The 15,179-nt window shown below is 51.1% G+C and overlaps 6 protein-coding genes across 6 annotated transcripts; 1 reads left to right on the forward strand and 5 right to left on the reverse strand.

Moving 5' to 3' along the window:
* Positions 1-1,669: 1,669 nt before the first annotated feature.
* Positions 1,670-2,256, forward strand: M437DRAFT_68961 (uncharacterized protein; the record flags this gene model as incomplete). Its single annotated transcript, XM_041025202.1, has 3 exons — positions 1,670-1,947; positions 2,010-2,127; positions 2,167-2,256. 3 exons carry the CDS (start codon positions 1,670-1,672, stop codon positions 2,254-2,256), a joined length of 486 nt encoding a protein of 161 aa, XP_040876659.1.
* A 594-nt stretch (positions 2,257-2,850) lies between these two features.
* M437DRAFT_56432 (structural maintenance of chromosomes 5 smc5) lies at positions 2,851-6,186 on the reverse strand (the record flags this gene model as incomplete). Its single annotated transcript, XM_041023052.1, has 2 exons — positions 2,851-3,220; positions 3,278-6,186. The coding sequence occupies 2 exons, from the start codon at positions 6,184-6,186 to the stop codon at positions 2,851-2,853; spliced, it is 3,279 nt and encodes a 1,092-aa protein (XP_040876660.1).
* Positions 6,187-6,639: 453 nt separating this feature from the next.
* M437DRAFT_87534 (uncharacterized protein) lies at positions 6,640-7,667 on the reverse strand (the record flags this gene model as incomplete). The annotated part of the gene is made up of 2 exons (XM_041028659.1): positions 6,640-7,575; positions 7,626-7,667. 2 exons carry the CDS (start codon positions 7,665-7,667, stop codon positions 6,640-6,642), a joined length of 978 nt encoding a protein of 325 aa, XP_040876661.1.
* A 464-nt stretch (positions 7,668-8,131) lies between these two features.
* M437DRAFT_56691 (bifunctional acetylglutamate kinase/N-acetyl-gamma-glutamyl-phosphate reductase) lies at positions 8,132-10,936 on the reverse strand (the record flags this gene model as incomplete). The annotated part of the gene is made up of 3 exons (XM_041023098.1): positions 8,132-9,182; positions 9,231-10,680; positions 10,744-10,936. 3 exons carry the CDS (start codon positions 10,934-10,936, stop codon positions 8,132-8,134), a joined length of 2,694 nt encoding a protein of 897 aa, XP_040876662.1.
* A 549-nt stretch (positions 10,937-11,485) lies between these two features.
* On the reverse strand, positions 11,486-13,258 carry M437DRAFT_56554 (MFS general substrate transporter; the record flags this gene model as incomplete). Its single annotated transcript, XM_041023072.1, has 2 exons — positions 11,486-11,773; positions 11,825-13,258. 2 exons carry the CDS (start codon positions 13,256-13,258, stop codon positions 11,486-11,488), a joined length of 1,722 nt encoding a protein of 573 aa, XP_040876663.1.
* A 517-nt stretch (positions 13,259-13,775) lies between these two features.
* On the reverse strand, positions 13,776-15,015 carry M437DRAFT_87537 (Mg2+ transporter protein; the record flags this gene model as incomplete). The annotated part of the gene is made up of 3 exons (XM_041028660.1): positions 13,776-14,196; positions 14,250-14,878; positions 14,935-15,015. The coding sequence occupies 3 exons, from the start codon at positions 15,013-15,015 to the stop codon at positions 13,776-13,778; spliced, it is 1,131 nt and encodes a 376-aa protein (XP_040876664.1).
* Positions 15,016-15,179: the final 164 nt, after the last annotated feature.

The raw sequence follows: 15,179 nt of genomic DNA on the forward strand, positions 1-15,179 counted from the left end.
GTGGATGCGGTATCGTCACTGCTGATACCATCAGTCATCAATTCAGGTTGAAGGTTATCAAAAGTAAGGCCCATACCGAAACAGCAGACTCGGAGTGCCTACAAATCTTTGGCAATGAAGTAAAACAAGCAGAGGCATGCCATGTTGAACAAGAAAGATCTTGCGAAGGCCAGCGCAGGAACGCATGGCCTGGCAGCCCGCGAATGACGGTTGCTGATGCTGGGAAGCCAAGTCAGTTGAGGTTGCGATGAATAGAATGGAGAAGAGATGCTTACCTGGAGTCACAGAGCATAGCACGTGCGCGCAGATGCTCTGGGTCTGAAGAAGCCCATGAGAATTCAGGTGTGCTTTTTCCGGGGGCCTTGCAGTCATGCGAAGAACAGATCTGCGCAGCGTAGATGACTTTGCACAAGCGGACACGTGCTTCAGTCACAGCTCGGAGCAGGCTGCAGTGTTACCTTGATCTGTTGAACCAGAAAGAGTTGAAGTTTCTGTGAAGATGGAAGCAGATTCAAAGCTTGAGGGTGAGGAAGCTGCGTCTCTACTCTGCGATGATGGCCGAAGCTCAGAGCGCCTGCCACTTCAGCAATGACACAACAGCGCTCCGACTCTCACAACGAGTCTGAGCTGGTGCAAACACTTAGGAGAGTGTCATAATTGCTCACCGCTGCCGCCTCAGATGTACCATATGCAGGCTTCATGACTGAGAAGAACATCAAGTCATAGAGCAGGGCCTATATGATGCTTGATCATGACATACCCAGCACGGCAAGGTTTTGGACAGATAATTCTTGCCTGCTCAAGCAACTGTCTCATCAAAAGCACAGTATGGCAGCTGCAAAACAAAGCATGAAGAGTCAAACATTCAACATTCTTCTTCAGCTCCCAGTCAAAGACCAGAAGACACTGATGAAAAAAAGTGTTTGTCCACAGAGACCAAGGTCTTTGTCAACTTTCAGTTCCAAAAATTGAATGGACGCTTACAACGCCAATCCCGATGAACCTATAGAAATGTTAGCATCCCATAGGCCTTCACCTAGAAAGATGTCGGACGGTTGAAGAAGAAAGGGAGACAGAGCAGTTCATGTCCGGCTTTTTATATCTGCTGGGAAGGAGATCGATTACTTAAGCGCAAGTGGTCAGCGCTTTGTGAGTCCGTCCCTGCTACCAACCATCCAGCAGCGAATGAGGTCGTCTGGATCCGCATTGTTGCCTTTCAGATCACTCTACCAACATGCTTCGGCAGCAATACCTCCTGGTGAAGCTACTCCTTGTCCCAGGACCGAGGTCCATGTCTGAAGCCTGCTGCAAAAGCTGCCAGACCAAAGAAGATAGCTACATGTCTCTAAGCAGGAATGTACAGCTCCTTGCTCAAATACCAGCACACACATACTTTGAATGCTTTTCAATGCTGCATGTATACTGGTATAGCGTTGTGTGAATGCTGCCTGCCCTATCTCCGATCATCACATCCAAGCTCCCACAATGTGACCATCTGCTCTCCTCTCCTCTCATTGCGTCTATACCATCACAATGAGACCCTCCGTCTATTCACTCTATTGAGCAATAGCATGTGAAGGAGGCCCACGCTCGCGCTCAGTGCTCACACACACTCAAATCCTCAAAACAAAACCAGCTTCCTTCCTCCTTCCTTCTCTTTCTCTCCACAATGTCCATCAAAAAGGGCAACATGGGCGGCTCTCGCCAATCCCCTCGCAGGCGAGGTGGCTGGCGGGATGCCATAAACCGCATTGAGCACCGCGCACAGCGGGTTGCCTTTGCTCCCTCCCGGCCCGCTACCATCGAGCCTCGGGCTCCTGTCGACTTCTCGTTTGGTGTAGGTTTCGTAGCGATGAGATCTTTTGATCAGGCACTCATGCGTTGTTACAGCCTCCCTCGCCGCCCGCCTCTCCTCCGCCTCCTCTCCCTGCTCGCGGCCTGGTCTTGGTAAACCTTCTTACTTGTGCTCTATCAGAATCTGAATTTGATACTGATGTGTGACATTACAGCGCCGGTACTCTCCTCCTCCTTTGGGATGGAGAGACCCTCCTGCTCCTCCTCCCGCCCCTCGCCCTCGCGCCGCCAACCTTGCTCTTGGGTTTGTGCCTGCTCTCCCACTGCCACCATGTAAGTCTTGACTTCTCCCCTGCTATGGCTCAAAAACAGCATGCTAACGGTCCGGTTGTAGGAGATGAGCAAGAAGAGGAAGGCAGCAAGGTCCGAGGGACGTTAAACAATCCGACCACGGGTCATTAAGCATGTACAAATCAACCAATTTTCGTTTCTCTCCCCTTGATTGATTGATACTGTCTTTCCCATGTGCTTCGTTGTGATTGTGAATTTTTGATTACGTTGAGTGGAACAGTACAACAAGAGTAGCCTTGTATCTGTGCCTCGTTCTCAGCTTTACCCTGTCTCGTCCTAGGACAGCTGGATTGTTATAAATTTCGTGACTTTCGACTGCTCTATCCCTTTGTGCTAGTGCCTCTAGAGAGCAAGCTTCTCATCTATAAAGCATCTGTCTCATAGCGTCTTGCCGATGTGAAAGTACACTATAAAAAAGGCACAAACTATTCTGGAATCAATGAGAGTCCAAAGAAAGCTGCTTGATGGACGTACCAGGAGAGCGTGCTTTCATCACAGCGATCTACAAGATTGTTTTCGATCTCATCACATCATACTGGGAAAGAGTAATCAACGTTCTATCTTGCGTGCTCATAATTATTGGCATTGGAACAGCCTGTAAGTCCTGACACAAACTCCTGTGCTTCATGTTATCTGAATGTGGAAGCAGCTTCAAGCCGCAGAAAGCAAACTCCGTCCCAAAATTACACTAATCATGTTCTCTTCTCAAACGCCACCGTATACCGCCAAAGCCTTCTGAGCGAGAGCTCCAAAATCCAGCTTGCCCTGATCATCAGGCATGTACTCTCCACTTGCAATACAGTGCACCTTCATGTTGGGATGGTATGCCAAGTTCGGCAACAACTTAGGCGTGATGAGGAAATACTGCGAGGTATGTTCCGCACAAGCAATATCGACCATACGTGAGTGAACCATGCGTTCGTTACGAGGATCCATTCCTTGGTTAATCTCATCAACGACACGGAAGGGTGCTCGGGCCAGACTCTGCAACGCCATGAGATAGAAGATTGTCGACACAGCACGTTCGCCACCAGACTGGCGATGCGAGTCTAGAACGGACAGTTGTTCATTTTCTCTGTGGTGTCATTGTTAGTGCCGTTCCCATTCAAGAGTGTATATCTTGGTTGCATACCTGAACTTCACCTGAATCTGAATAGCCCATTTGTTGAAATCATCGTCCTCTTTGTAAACCTCGACCTGCCCAGCGCAGTTGATCTTGGCGAAGTTTTCGCTGAAGGCATCGCTGATCTGACCGATGAGTCGATCAAGCTCGGGCTCCCATTTCTGACGCACTTCATCAATGTTTTGTTGCAACTCCACAAGCTCATTCTCGATCTTCTCAAGTTTATACTTGACCTTCTCGATATTGCCAGCACGTTCTTCGAACTCGCGAAGGATCTGAGGATTGCCTCCGTCCACCATCTCAAGTCGAGCTTTGGTACTGTCAATCTCGGCCTCGTATTCGTCGAGATTCATCTTGTTGTATTCAGTGTAGATTTCTGTTTCTCTCTCCGAGAGGTCCTGAAGCAATTCGTTGCACGCTTTGAGTCCAGCTGTAGCGATTTTCTTCAAGTTGTCCCTTTCGGCCGTCAACACCCCTACGTCGCGTTCTTTCTGAGCGAGATTCTGACGCACTTCCTCGCTGTGCGCCTTGAGGATTTGGAAGTCCGATTCTCCTTCGATCAGAGCAAGGCTTGCTTGGAGGAGATCCATTTCCAGTTTCTGCAAGCTCTGGACCGAGGAAACAAGAGTTAAAGCATCCTGAGCTCGATCAAGGGTAAGCTTATCTTGCTTATTCTTGATATCTTGGACTCGGGCTCGGTAATTGGCTTGACGCTCATCCAAAGCATCACGCTTCGACACAAACCCAGCAATTTTAACCGGCAGTTTCTGCCATTCCGATCGTGCCTCTTGCGCTTGCTTCTTTTCGGCTTCGAGTTCCTTCTTTTTCTCATTAAGCTCATGGTACTCACGCCCATACCGAACACTCGCAGCTTTGTGCGCTTCAGCTTGCCGTTGAACTTCCTGCGATTCGTGCTTGAGCTCGGCAATTGCTTTCTTGTACTCTTGTTCGGCTTGCGTGTCCACGGGTTGGGAAGTGAAGAAGCGTGCCTGCCTGATACGCGCCGTACGTGTCGATGTACCGGCGTCACCATACTCTCTTCTCCTTGTCACGTTGTAAGTTTCCGTAGGTGTTGCCCAACTTGAAATATTGCTTGACATCATTCCATCAAATTGTTGGGAGCTCAATTCTTGGTACGCGACACCATACATGTGGATGTTTCTGTTGTCACAAAGCATGCTTAGAATCTCCTCAGGGCCTTCGAGAAGATCCAGAACGTAGGTATTCAAGCCAAGTCGTCGTAAGTCATCTGGAGAATAGGGTTTCTTCCAATAGTCCAAGGGCGTGTCCAGCATTCTCAAGTTGATATCAGACAGCCTCTGTGTGTTTAAGAGTTCACGTTGAAGCAGATTGAAATCCTCTTTGTGCGTCATTGTTATACAAACCATGTCTGCCTGGCCAAGCACTGACTCGATGAGGTTGGCAAACTTGGTATCCTTGACAGAACATTCAAGGATCGCTGGTCCGAATACTTTCCCGGTGAATTGATTTCTGTTTTTTTGAATCCAGTCCCAGGCCTTTGCGGTGTCGGGAGAGACGTTGTTGAGTTTGTTTACTTGTTGACCAGCTTTGGATCGGAGCTGTTTCAAACTGTTCTCTGCCGCGACGATACGTTGTTGAAGCGAATTGAGATCAGTAACTTTTTCGTCTTGCTTGGCGTTCTCATCTCTTGCGGCATCGGTCTTCTCACGTTGTTGGCGCGAGATGTCTCTGATTTTCTCGTTGAGTGCGGCAACATCGATCGTTGGTGGTTCATTCTCGGCTTGACGTTCAAGATTCTTAATTTGGGTGTCAAGACGGATACGCTCCTGCTTGTGTGTCTTGACGCTCTTCTGCTCGGCGTCTATTTCCTGTTCAAAAGCCTTGTGCTGTTCAGATGCCGTGTTCTGCTTCTTGATTTTCTGTCTAATGTCGTCCTGTGCACGAGTTACAAGACGCTGGCGGCGTTTAACAACAGCGTCAATGGTTTTGACATATTCTTCTTTTGCATTGACTGCTACCAAAGCAGGTTCACACTCACGCTGCAATGCGACAAGCTCGTTGTTGGCTTCCTTGCAACGTTCTTTGGCTTGAATATAGTTTTCTCTTGCAACATTGTAAGCAGGGAAGGGTCGCAGACGTTCCAGAGCAGCAAGCTTTTCTTGTTGATCCGCACGCTCGCGCAGGCGCTCAACATCGCCACGCTGCATGTTCTGTCGGCCTTCCAGGTTCTTCAAGTTCTCGGTATGTTGACCCTGATCGGCTTGGTATTTTCGCTGCTGACTTCGCATGTTCTTGAGCTGATCGTGCCAATCACTCATATAGTCCGGAGCTGCAGCTCTTTGTGTCTGGACGAGGAGTTCGATGGGGTCCAGTGCAGCAAATTCAACGACACGGTCTTGAGGAAGGAACTGACACAAATTGTCGACTTGTATAGAGAAGGAGCGGCAGAGTTCAGCAACAGCCTTTTGGGTGCTGGTTCTGCCATCGATCATGAAGAAGGTCTTATTATTTGAGTCTCTCTTGATAATTCGCTTGATAACGGGGTTGGTGCGATGACGAGCGGGATCGCGTTGAAGTTCGATCTCAATCTCGGCCTCTTTCTGGCCATGCTTGACGAATTCAGAAGGATCCTTTGCTCGACCAAGAACGTCTGGCTTGGCTCCAAGGCCCAGACAGATAGCGCAGACCAGAGTACTCTTTCCAGTGCCGTTGGGACCGATGATCATGTTCAGACTGGGACCAGGTAGGAATTCGGCCGAGGTGTATGTGACAAAGTCCTTCATGGCGACTCTGACGATAGAGCCAGGTGAATGAGTGAGGGGTGCGGCATCGTTCTCACCGTTCTCATAGCTGCGCGGCAGTAGAGGAGCCTGCGATAGTAGTTTAGTGAATGCGCAAGAGACAGCAGGCGGTAGACGATACCTGCGAAGAAGCATGGCCGTTCAAACGCGGGCGTTTGTCAGAAGACGAGGAGGCATCGATCTCACTCTCGTCGTCCTCACTATCGCGCGGCCTTCGCATGGGCACCAGACCAGGCATATTTGCGATTGATAGCGATTTGCTGCCGGGTCGTTGGTTTGGAAGGTCAACGTGCTGCCTGAGCTGCGGGTGACGCGTTTGGCTATCTGCCGACGCGACAGAAAGTGGAAGGCGCGATCATCCCGCACCCACAAGCATCTGCCTGCAATTCTACAACGCTATAGCAGGAAAGAACTGTATGTGTTCAGCTAGAATTCACTGAATGAATAATACGCTTGTCGAACCATGTGCAAGGCTCGTGTTTCCAAATGATGTCTATTCCATTCCGAACGCCTCTCAGTGGTATCATTGTGCATCCGTGAAAACCCCTCATAAACCAACCTATGCCATAGACAGAATATCGAGCCCTCTCAATCATCGCCCGCGCTGTCGTTGTCGTCAACAAAGCTTCCGTCGACACTTTCTTCACCAGCAATGCTGGTCTGTAAGCTTGCTGTACTGCCAACTCTCTGTAGCTTCATCCTTTTGCGTAGCGGCGTATTGTCTTCATCGTCTCCAAGCTCGTCTCTTTCTCTCTTGTCCGTCTTTGAATCTGACTTGCCGGGGCGCTTTCCAAGTTTGGAGCCCTTTACATCCTTCTTCATGCTTTCTTTGAGCCCCCTCTTGAGTACCTTCTTCCGTACACCTCCAGACTTGTCGTCGTCTTCGTCCTCGTCTTCGTCTCCATTCTTTGAGCCACGTGAGTTTGGTGTCGGTGTACCACCTCTGCTACCCAGCGGAGATGCTCCGTTCGCGTTGTTGAGACGAGCAGCTCTAGCACCTCTGCCTCCAATTCCGAGACACTTCTCCAAGTGTTGGGCAAAGCGCGTGATAAGCAGACTTCGCTTGCAAGACGGACATGTATGCCAAGGGATGTATGTGCCACCCTTGAGTCTTTCGCCGACCTTTGCAGCCTTCTTGTCAACAGGACCGCCAGTGTTGGGTTGTTCTGCCGAAGGCGACGGAGGTGCGGTGCCGTTCTCCTTGGAAGCGTTTGATTCGGCCTTCATCCTTTCGCGCTCCTTCTTGGTTGGTGGCTTGTCGCTGCCAGCCACTGGGAATGGGTTGCCATAGATATCGTGACCAGGTCGCGTTGACCAGGGAATATGTGTGCAGTATTGTATCTTCTTGGGAGGGTTCGCATTCGCTAGAGGAGGGTCCAGAAGTCGTGGGAGATTGCATGACGGACAGATTGGCAGTCCCGTCGTAGGGTCTACAGTTCGTAGAAGTAGTTTCTCGCGGCGATGGGTCTGGAGGACCAGATCATGGATGACGGTGTACAAGCAGTCATTGATGATACTTTGAGTCTAGCAGCTAGTGAGTACTGGTCTGGCTCGCCATGGGTTCCAGCACATACCAAAGACCCAAGGTCGACTTTCGCATCCTGATCCGAAGACATTGCCTCTGTGGTCGGTCCTAGAGACCAGTGCGCCGACTGAGAGGCGTAATTTGCAATTTAACAGTGGGTAACCTCGTCCCGTCCACCCAGTAGGCTCCCCTGGCGCACGAAGATAGAATGACGTTGGCCTGTTCGACAAGATGGCGAGTTACTCTAACAGCTACAAGAACGCCGAATTGCCGGCTATTCTTGACCGAACCCCAGATGCCAATTTTAGCTCCCGTCATCGCAGTGCGCTTTGTGGGGGACCACTTTTCTTGTGAAGCATGTGAAAAGGGCTTGGGGTCAAGAAAAAGAAATCATATACATTCGAAATCATGACATTCTACGTATAGACCTGTCCAATCTAGATGGCCAAGCTGATTAGAATGCCCGTCTTCCACGCCGTCTTCGGACCCGCTAACTTCTATGTACGCAAAACAGAGAACGCCTGGTATTGTTACACGAAATCATAAGTCTGTTCACTATGCCAGCGGGATACCCTCATACTCAGCGTAGCCCAGAGCGAGGTTCATGTTCTGCAAGCACTGAGTGGCAGCACCCTTGAGCAGGTTGTCAATTGTGGCGTTAATCACGACACGCTTGCCACCGCTGTGCACAGCAAAGCCACCAATCTCAACGCCATGCTTGCCGGAGATGTTCTTCACCAGAGGACTCTCGCCAATAACCTTGACAAGCTTCTCACCGTTGTAGCGGTCTTGGTAAAGCTGGCGGATGTCACGGGAAGCCATGGTCTCGGCCAGAGGGATAGAGATGGTGTGGTGGATACCAGCAAACCAGACAGCGACGTGGGGAATGAAGCCGATCTCACGTCCAAGTTGAGCACTGATCTCGCGCTCGTGGATATGATCGGTCAAACTGTAAGGAATCAGGTTGTTGGTAAGGTTCTCTACATCGTTCTTGGGGCTGGGCTTGGTGCCTGCTCCTGAGTAACCAGAAACACCGAAAACAGTGGGGTTTGCAGGGGCTGCTGCGAGGTAAGGGACCAAAGGAGCAATGCCGAGCTGGGCAGCAGTAGCATAACATCCAGGGTTGGCGATACGGGTAGCGCCGGCAATCTTGCTACGCTTGACGAGCTCGGGCAAACCGTAAGTCCATGATGAGTCAAAGCGGTAGTCGGCGGACAGATCGACAATGACAGACTCCTTGTGGCTTGAAGCCTCGATGGCATCGACGAAAGGCTTGCAAACACCGTTGGGCAGAGCCATGACCCAGCAGTCAATCTCACCAGCATCAGCCATGCGACGAACATCATCAGGAGAGAGGTTCTCGTATGTGATCTCGCGTTTGGTGTAACCAGCAAGCTTCTTGCCGTTCAATTCACGCGAAGAGACGTGGCGCAGATCCATGTTGGGATGACGGTTCAGGAGATCAATCAGAGCCTGACCAGTGTAACCACGGGCACCGATGAGAGCAACCTTCGAAGGGTAGTCCTTGTCCTGGTTCTTGATACCAAGAGGAGGGTTGGGGTTAGTGGTAGTAGCATAGCCACGTCTGGTGGGGGTGCCGAAGGTGCTGCGATTGGTCAGTAATTACTATTGTCTGCATTCTGACACGACTCACCTGCGGACACGCTGCATGTTGCGCGAGGAGAAAGAGCTAGTAGAGAAAGCTCTGGTCTGCTGTCCGAGCGATTCTCTGTGCTGCTGCAGCTTCTGTGCAACATCCTTGATTCTCAGAGCGCCGGATGCAGCGCGGTGGAGCTGGCTCTCGAGGTTGTTGTCGCCAAACATTTGTCTGCCGTGTTGAATAAACTCGGCCATCAATTCGCGCACTTCCTCGGGAGTCTCGATACCGTACCAGAAGAGAACCTCACCCTGACGGGCAATGCTGCCATCTGCCTTCTCGGAGAACCAAGTCAGGTTCTCATCGTCCTGCTTGACGGTCCAAACAAGCTTAGGGTAGTCGTTCTTCAGGTTCTGGAAGACATTGTCGGCGATGTTGGAAAGCCATGCAGCACGGGTCATGGTCAGAGTAGCCAAGTGAGCCAAACCGTTAGGAGAGGACGAGTCAGGAGGGAGGACAACAGCAAGAGCCTCCATGCCCTCATCGTGGTAGGCAGCGAAAGTCTTGCCCTTGAGGCTGTCAAGGTAGCGGTCGACGACGGCCTCGGCGTCAAGGCCCTCACGATCACGGACAAGAACCTGCTTAAGCTTGTTCACGTCGGAGAACTCAGAGAGCGATGAAGCCTTGTGAAGCTTGGTACCACGACGAATCAAGGTTCCGGCACCGGTGTGAGTGAACAGCTCGCGCTCGAGACTCTCGGGGTGGATGATGGCAACACTGGATGAGCGAGGCAGGTGGTCAAGGAGGTCCTTGATGTCTCGGATCTTGGAGCGGGTGCCGTGAATGACCCAGGGCATGTTCATGTAGCGGTCATACTCTTCATCAAGGTTGATGGCCTCGATCAGTTTGCCAGTATCCTTGTTGTGCAGACCTCCCTTTTCAGACAAGTAGACAATCTTGAGAGGGACAAGAGCCTTAGCCAACTCAGCAGCAGCCTTGTCAGCATTGACATTGAGGAGCTGACCCTCGGTGTTCTCAGCCATGCAGGTGAGAACGGGAATGTAGTTGTCGGCAATGGCGGCATTGATAGGGTCAGTGTTGACCTGGTTGACCTCTCCAACAAACTTCCATGTGTCCTTGTCCTTGTAGTCGGCCATAAGCACGCCCGAGGTGATGGGACGAGCACGAACACCCCATGACTCAAGAGCCTCGACGAGCTTGAGGTTCTCCTCGAGGAACAACTTGCGCGCAACGCCGAGTGTAGGGCCATCGGTAATACGGATACCCTCGCTGTACTGAGGCTCAATTCCGGCTTGCTCGAGCAACTTGTTCATCTGAGGACCAGCTCCGTGAATGATGACGGGGAACAGGCCCATCTGGTTGAGGTTGCGCAGCGAGCTGCAGAGAACATCGATGTAGTCTGTGAGGATGGCACCGCCAACCTTGATGACGGCGAACTTTTGCGACGAGACAGACTGGAACTGCGAGAGGTATTGCTGGACCTCGCCTGGCGGAACCCAGCGGCGTCAGTATCTTTCGACCTGTCTCTCGAGCTGCGACTGTTACTCACGCTTGGATCCAAGGTTTTGAAGCACATTGATAACGGCCGAGCGAGCCGATGTCTCTTCATGACGGGTGCTCTTGGAGACAGTGGCATAGCCGCTAGCAAGGGCCGGACGGACAGCTGCTCTGCACACTGCTGCCGCCGACACGCGAGCGGGTCTGGCCCTGCTAAGGGCGCGCATACAAGGGCGAGCCAACATAGCGACGTCTTTCGATTTGGGTTGGTGGTCGGTAGATTAAGGGTCACACACCGTCCAACATGCAGCAACCCAATGAGTATAAGAGAAAAGGCACAGCAGTTCGCTTTGCAAAGGACAAGAAAGTCACAATGCCTAGATTACGTGCGGATCCTTTGGTCGACGCCGATATTCGGGCCCGCAGCGGCTTTAACTCATCACTCACCCAGATTTTACTTATCAATCTAATCTGATTTTTTTTTTGACGTGCCCCTCATGCACGACTCATGAGTCATGCGTCTTGCCAAACATGGCTCTTCATTTCATCCTTGACTTCACTTTTCGATCTCTCGACTAGACCGAGATATTACTGCAAAGGGTTATATAGGAGCAGCTGCTTGTTATCAGTGCTTCGTCATGCAGTATGTTACTACCTTATGTCTGTTTCTATATTACTTTCTATCAAATAGCCACTTATGTGCAAATGCGATCGACCCTGACCAATATCAATAAGACCCTACCAATAACGCCTTCGCTTGAATCAGATTCTATACACTTTTCACCATGTCCTGATTACACTTCCTCTTCGTCAGATGAAGCGTCATCGTCTTCGTCACTCTCGTCCCAGCCTTCAGCCTCAAGACTCGATGATCGAATCCCGAAACTTAAAGCAAAACCTAGAAGACTGATACCACCAAATGTTCCAAAGGCAAGAGCTTCACCCTTGGGCTGAACATGTGTTGCTGCAGTGAACAACGATCCGGATATAAAGGGCCCGGCTGCACGTCCGGCTGCTGAAAGTGTTTGCGCAAGTCCATTGAGCGTACCCAATACTGAGTGGTTCGGCGCTGAGTTTGTGATCTGTCATCGCAATTAGCATTTTACTAGGTTATCTGGAACTGATGATCTTACCAGAAGTAGTGCACTGGTGAGGCCGCCGACTGCTGCCACAGTCTTGATTATAAGCACTACTCCAAGTTCAATCCACAACCAAACTTTTCCTGCTTGTGTGTCATTTCCAGTTCCATCCTTGCCATCCCTGTACCCTACCCAGGGCATAAGCAAGAATGCAATGACGAAGCCCAGCAAACCAACGCGATAGGTCATCTTGTTTCCGACCTTTTCACGCAGCTTGCCGAAAATGCCGACCTGGAAGACAATAGTGACAAGTCCAGCAAAGCCCAACGATAGACCAATCTCTTCGGGTGACAGACCACGACCTGTGGGAGGTACTGCTTGCGCGAAGATAGGGTAAAGCGAGTTGTATGAAATGTTTGAGAGCTGGAATATGAGGAAAGTGATGAGAAGAAGAATGGTGTCACGGTTGCAAACAGCAGAGCTGCTGAGTGTTTCGCGGTTGCCAGTACCTAGAAGATGGGTAGATTCACCATCGCTCTCATCGTCAGAGCTGTCTTCGTCCGCACCGTCGGTTCGCGTGTTGGCAGCTGAATTATCGTGTTGCTCACGGCGTCTGACATACGAAGGCTTGGTAGAATTGCCAGTGAACTGCCAGAGCCATGCAAAGAGATTGGACACTCGCTTTTTGAGAGGCGGCAGGTCCTTGGCCTCTTCCAGAGACTCTTCGAGGAAAATCAGAGTAAGCACAAAATCGATGATCAGAACACCAGCGCTGAGCGCATTTGGAGCCAGGTAAGGGTATGGGTTTCGCTTGCCATTCCAAGGAATGGTCTCGAATACAAGCAATCCACCAACCAGAGGACCCGTGATACCGCCAATGCCGTAGACGACGGGAAGATAGGTAAAGGCTCTACTTTGGTTGCTTCGGTCGGTGATCTCGCCTAAACAGGTGCTAATGACACCCTGGTTTCCGTTGACCAAGCCCATAAGTGTCTGAGCGAAGATAGCCTGCCACAGAGTTCGACTGAAGCCAAAGATCACAAAGCAGCAGGCAGTCAACAAGGTGCCCATAAGCACAACCGGTTTCCTGCCAATTCTGTCGCTGAGCCAGCCCCAAAAGAAATTGGTAGCGAATTGTGCCAGGGCAAAGCTCGAGGCTATCAAGCCGACGTATAGACCGACTTGGCCATCTTTAACCTCGGGAAAGGTGGAAGCCATTGCAGGCAGATAAGGTGAGATCGAGTTGAGGGCTGTCTGCTCGGCGAGCGCTATAATGGCAAGGATGGCTAATTGAGCCTTGGGGAGCGGCGTCTCCTCGTGACTGTCATCTTGCTGTCCAGACTGGGAATCGGCGTGGATGTTGGACGATGACGGGTTGGGCGAGGTAGGAGGTTTCCCGCGCGATGTGGGCGGTGGAGTCGGAAATGTCTGATAATGTAATGTTGATGATTGTCTCTGCTGCAGCGCAGGCTTGTCGGTGCGTGCCATCGAAAGGCGAGGAGGGAGAGTAGCGAAGAGTTGAAGCCTCGTGCGCTTCAGAGTCGCGCAAGGCGGAGCAGGTGGTAGACGGTGAGACGGAGTGTGAGAATGTCGATTTTTTTCCCCAAGATGCACGCGAGAGGTTGCAACTTGCAGGTGCCTTGTGCCTGCAGAAAGTCGATCGTTTTTCCACGACCATCCGCGCCAACGTTGCGGTGACGCACGCAAGCATCCCCGCTTTCGGCCTCCTGCCACCTTCCTAAAATGGTCGCCGTCTCTATAAGAAGTATCCACAAGTCGAGGACATGAACACGCGCAAATTCACTTCAAGCATAGTCGCATATCACACAAGCAGGGAGCAGAAACACCATCTGGGTGGTGCGAAAATTGAGAGGCGATATGTGCCTGGCAGCTGAATATACAAATCCCCACAAACGCCTCGCTATGCCACAGCATACTATCTCAATGCCAGATGCTTGTCTATTCGTACAAACGTCAAATCATGTCTAAGCACCAGACAACAGTTCTAGAGCGACTCCGTAGAGCCTTCCTGCATCTTGCTCATCCGCTGGTCTTGTTTCCAGCGTACAGTCCGGTCGACTCTGCTTTCGCCAGACAGTTGACTTTGAGGATCAATCTCTCTCGAGCTGCCTCGGCCACGACGGCCTGAGTTTTCTGGCGAAAGACTGCCGCTCTCGCCCCACATGCTGAGTCGCTGTACTTTTCGAAGCTTTCGTAGGCCCCAGACGATGGCAACTACACAGAAGACGCCGCAAGAGATGCTGACCAGTGGGAATCCGAAGTCACTTTCTTCGATGAAGTTCTTCAAGTTCATGCCGTAAAGACCGGCAAAGAAGGTACCCACACCAATTCCAAGTGCCAGAATTGTAAATTGCAGATCCAAGAGCATCAGTGAGTTGCGGTTGGCGTCCAAAATAGCTTTGACGCTGTTTCAGTTGTCAGTCAGAGTTCCGTGACCTGGTCCTTGGTCGAAACTTACATTTCTTCCGTATTGCGAATGTTGCTAACCAAGTTGCTGCTCGCCTGCACAATCTCGTCGCACACCTTGTGGTAGGATTCGAGCAACATCTCGACTTCAGTATGGTCATCCTCTTCGCGTGTCACACCGTTCGCCTTCTCGGTCAGGTACATGTCAGAAAGATCATCATCTGCCTCGAGTAGGTCATCGATGGCATCACGAACTAAGCGTGCTTTCTGCTCGAATGTGCCCAACTTTTTCGAGTAGATCAACAAGTGACGCAGCTTGTTGCGGTCGATGTCTTCTTCCAGTTCTCTCAAAACTTGCACGACAGGTTCGCGCACACCTTCAAACTCTCCCTCTAGCGCAGAGGTGACACTTATGAGAACAGCTTCCAGCGCGCGAAACTCATACGGTAGGGTATTGGCAGATCGGCCTTCTCGTAGCTGAAGCTTGCCTTCCAGATCGTACATGAATATTGATTGTGTGTGTGAGTCTGTCGTTCCATATGCATCAAAAACTAGAACGCGGTTGTGGTTGATCAGGCAGCTTATGTGCAGGATTTTTATCAGGATAGCCGAAGGGCGTACGAGAATGTGTGGTAGGGAAGCGGAATCGATTTTTCGAAGGTCGCGAGGAAGAAGGCCACACTACCAGGCAAGACAGTCAGCCAGCGGTCTTGAATTTGTTTGTCATGAAGTGGTACCTTGGCTATCAGCTCGCTCTTCTTGAAGGCACCATTGACCAATGTGACTTTGCCGTCGCCATCAAACTCTGTACATCGCATCCTAAGCTCATTCGTCGGCTTCACAATGCGCCCCAAGCTGGCAGCTCCTGCATCGTCGAGTAGTCTAGGCAGTGGTGGGAGGTCGTTTGGCTGTAAAGGAGCCGTCTTCTTTGGCCGCGCGTGTTGCCATGGCCTTTGCCATCTTGACCTTGTCGCACTGTTCC

Source organism: Aureobasidium melanogenum, assembly GCF_000721775.1.
Source record: "Aureobasidium melanogenum CBS 110374 unplaced genomic scaffold scaffold_24, whole genome shotgun sequence".
In the NCBI taxonomy this organism is placed as follows: domain Eukaryota; kingdom Fungi; phylum Ascomycota; class Dothideomycetes; order Dothideales; family Saccotheciaceae; genus Aureobasidium; species Aureobasidium melanogenum.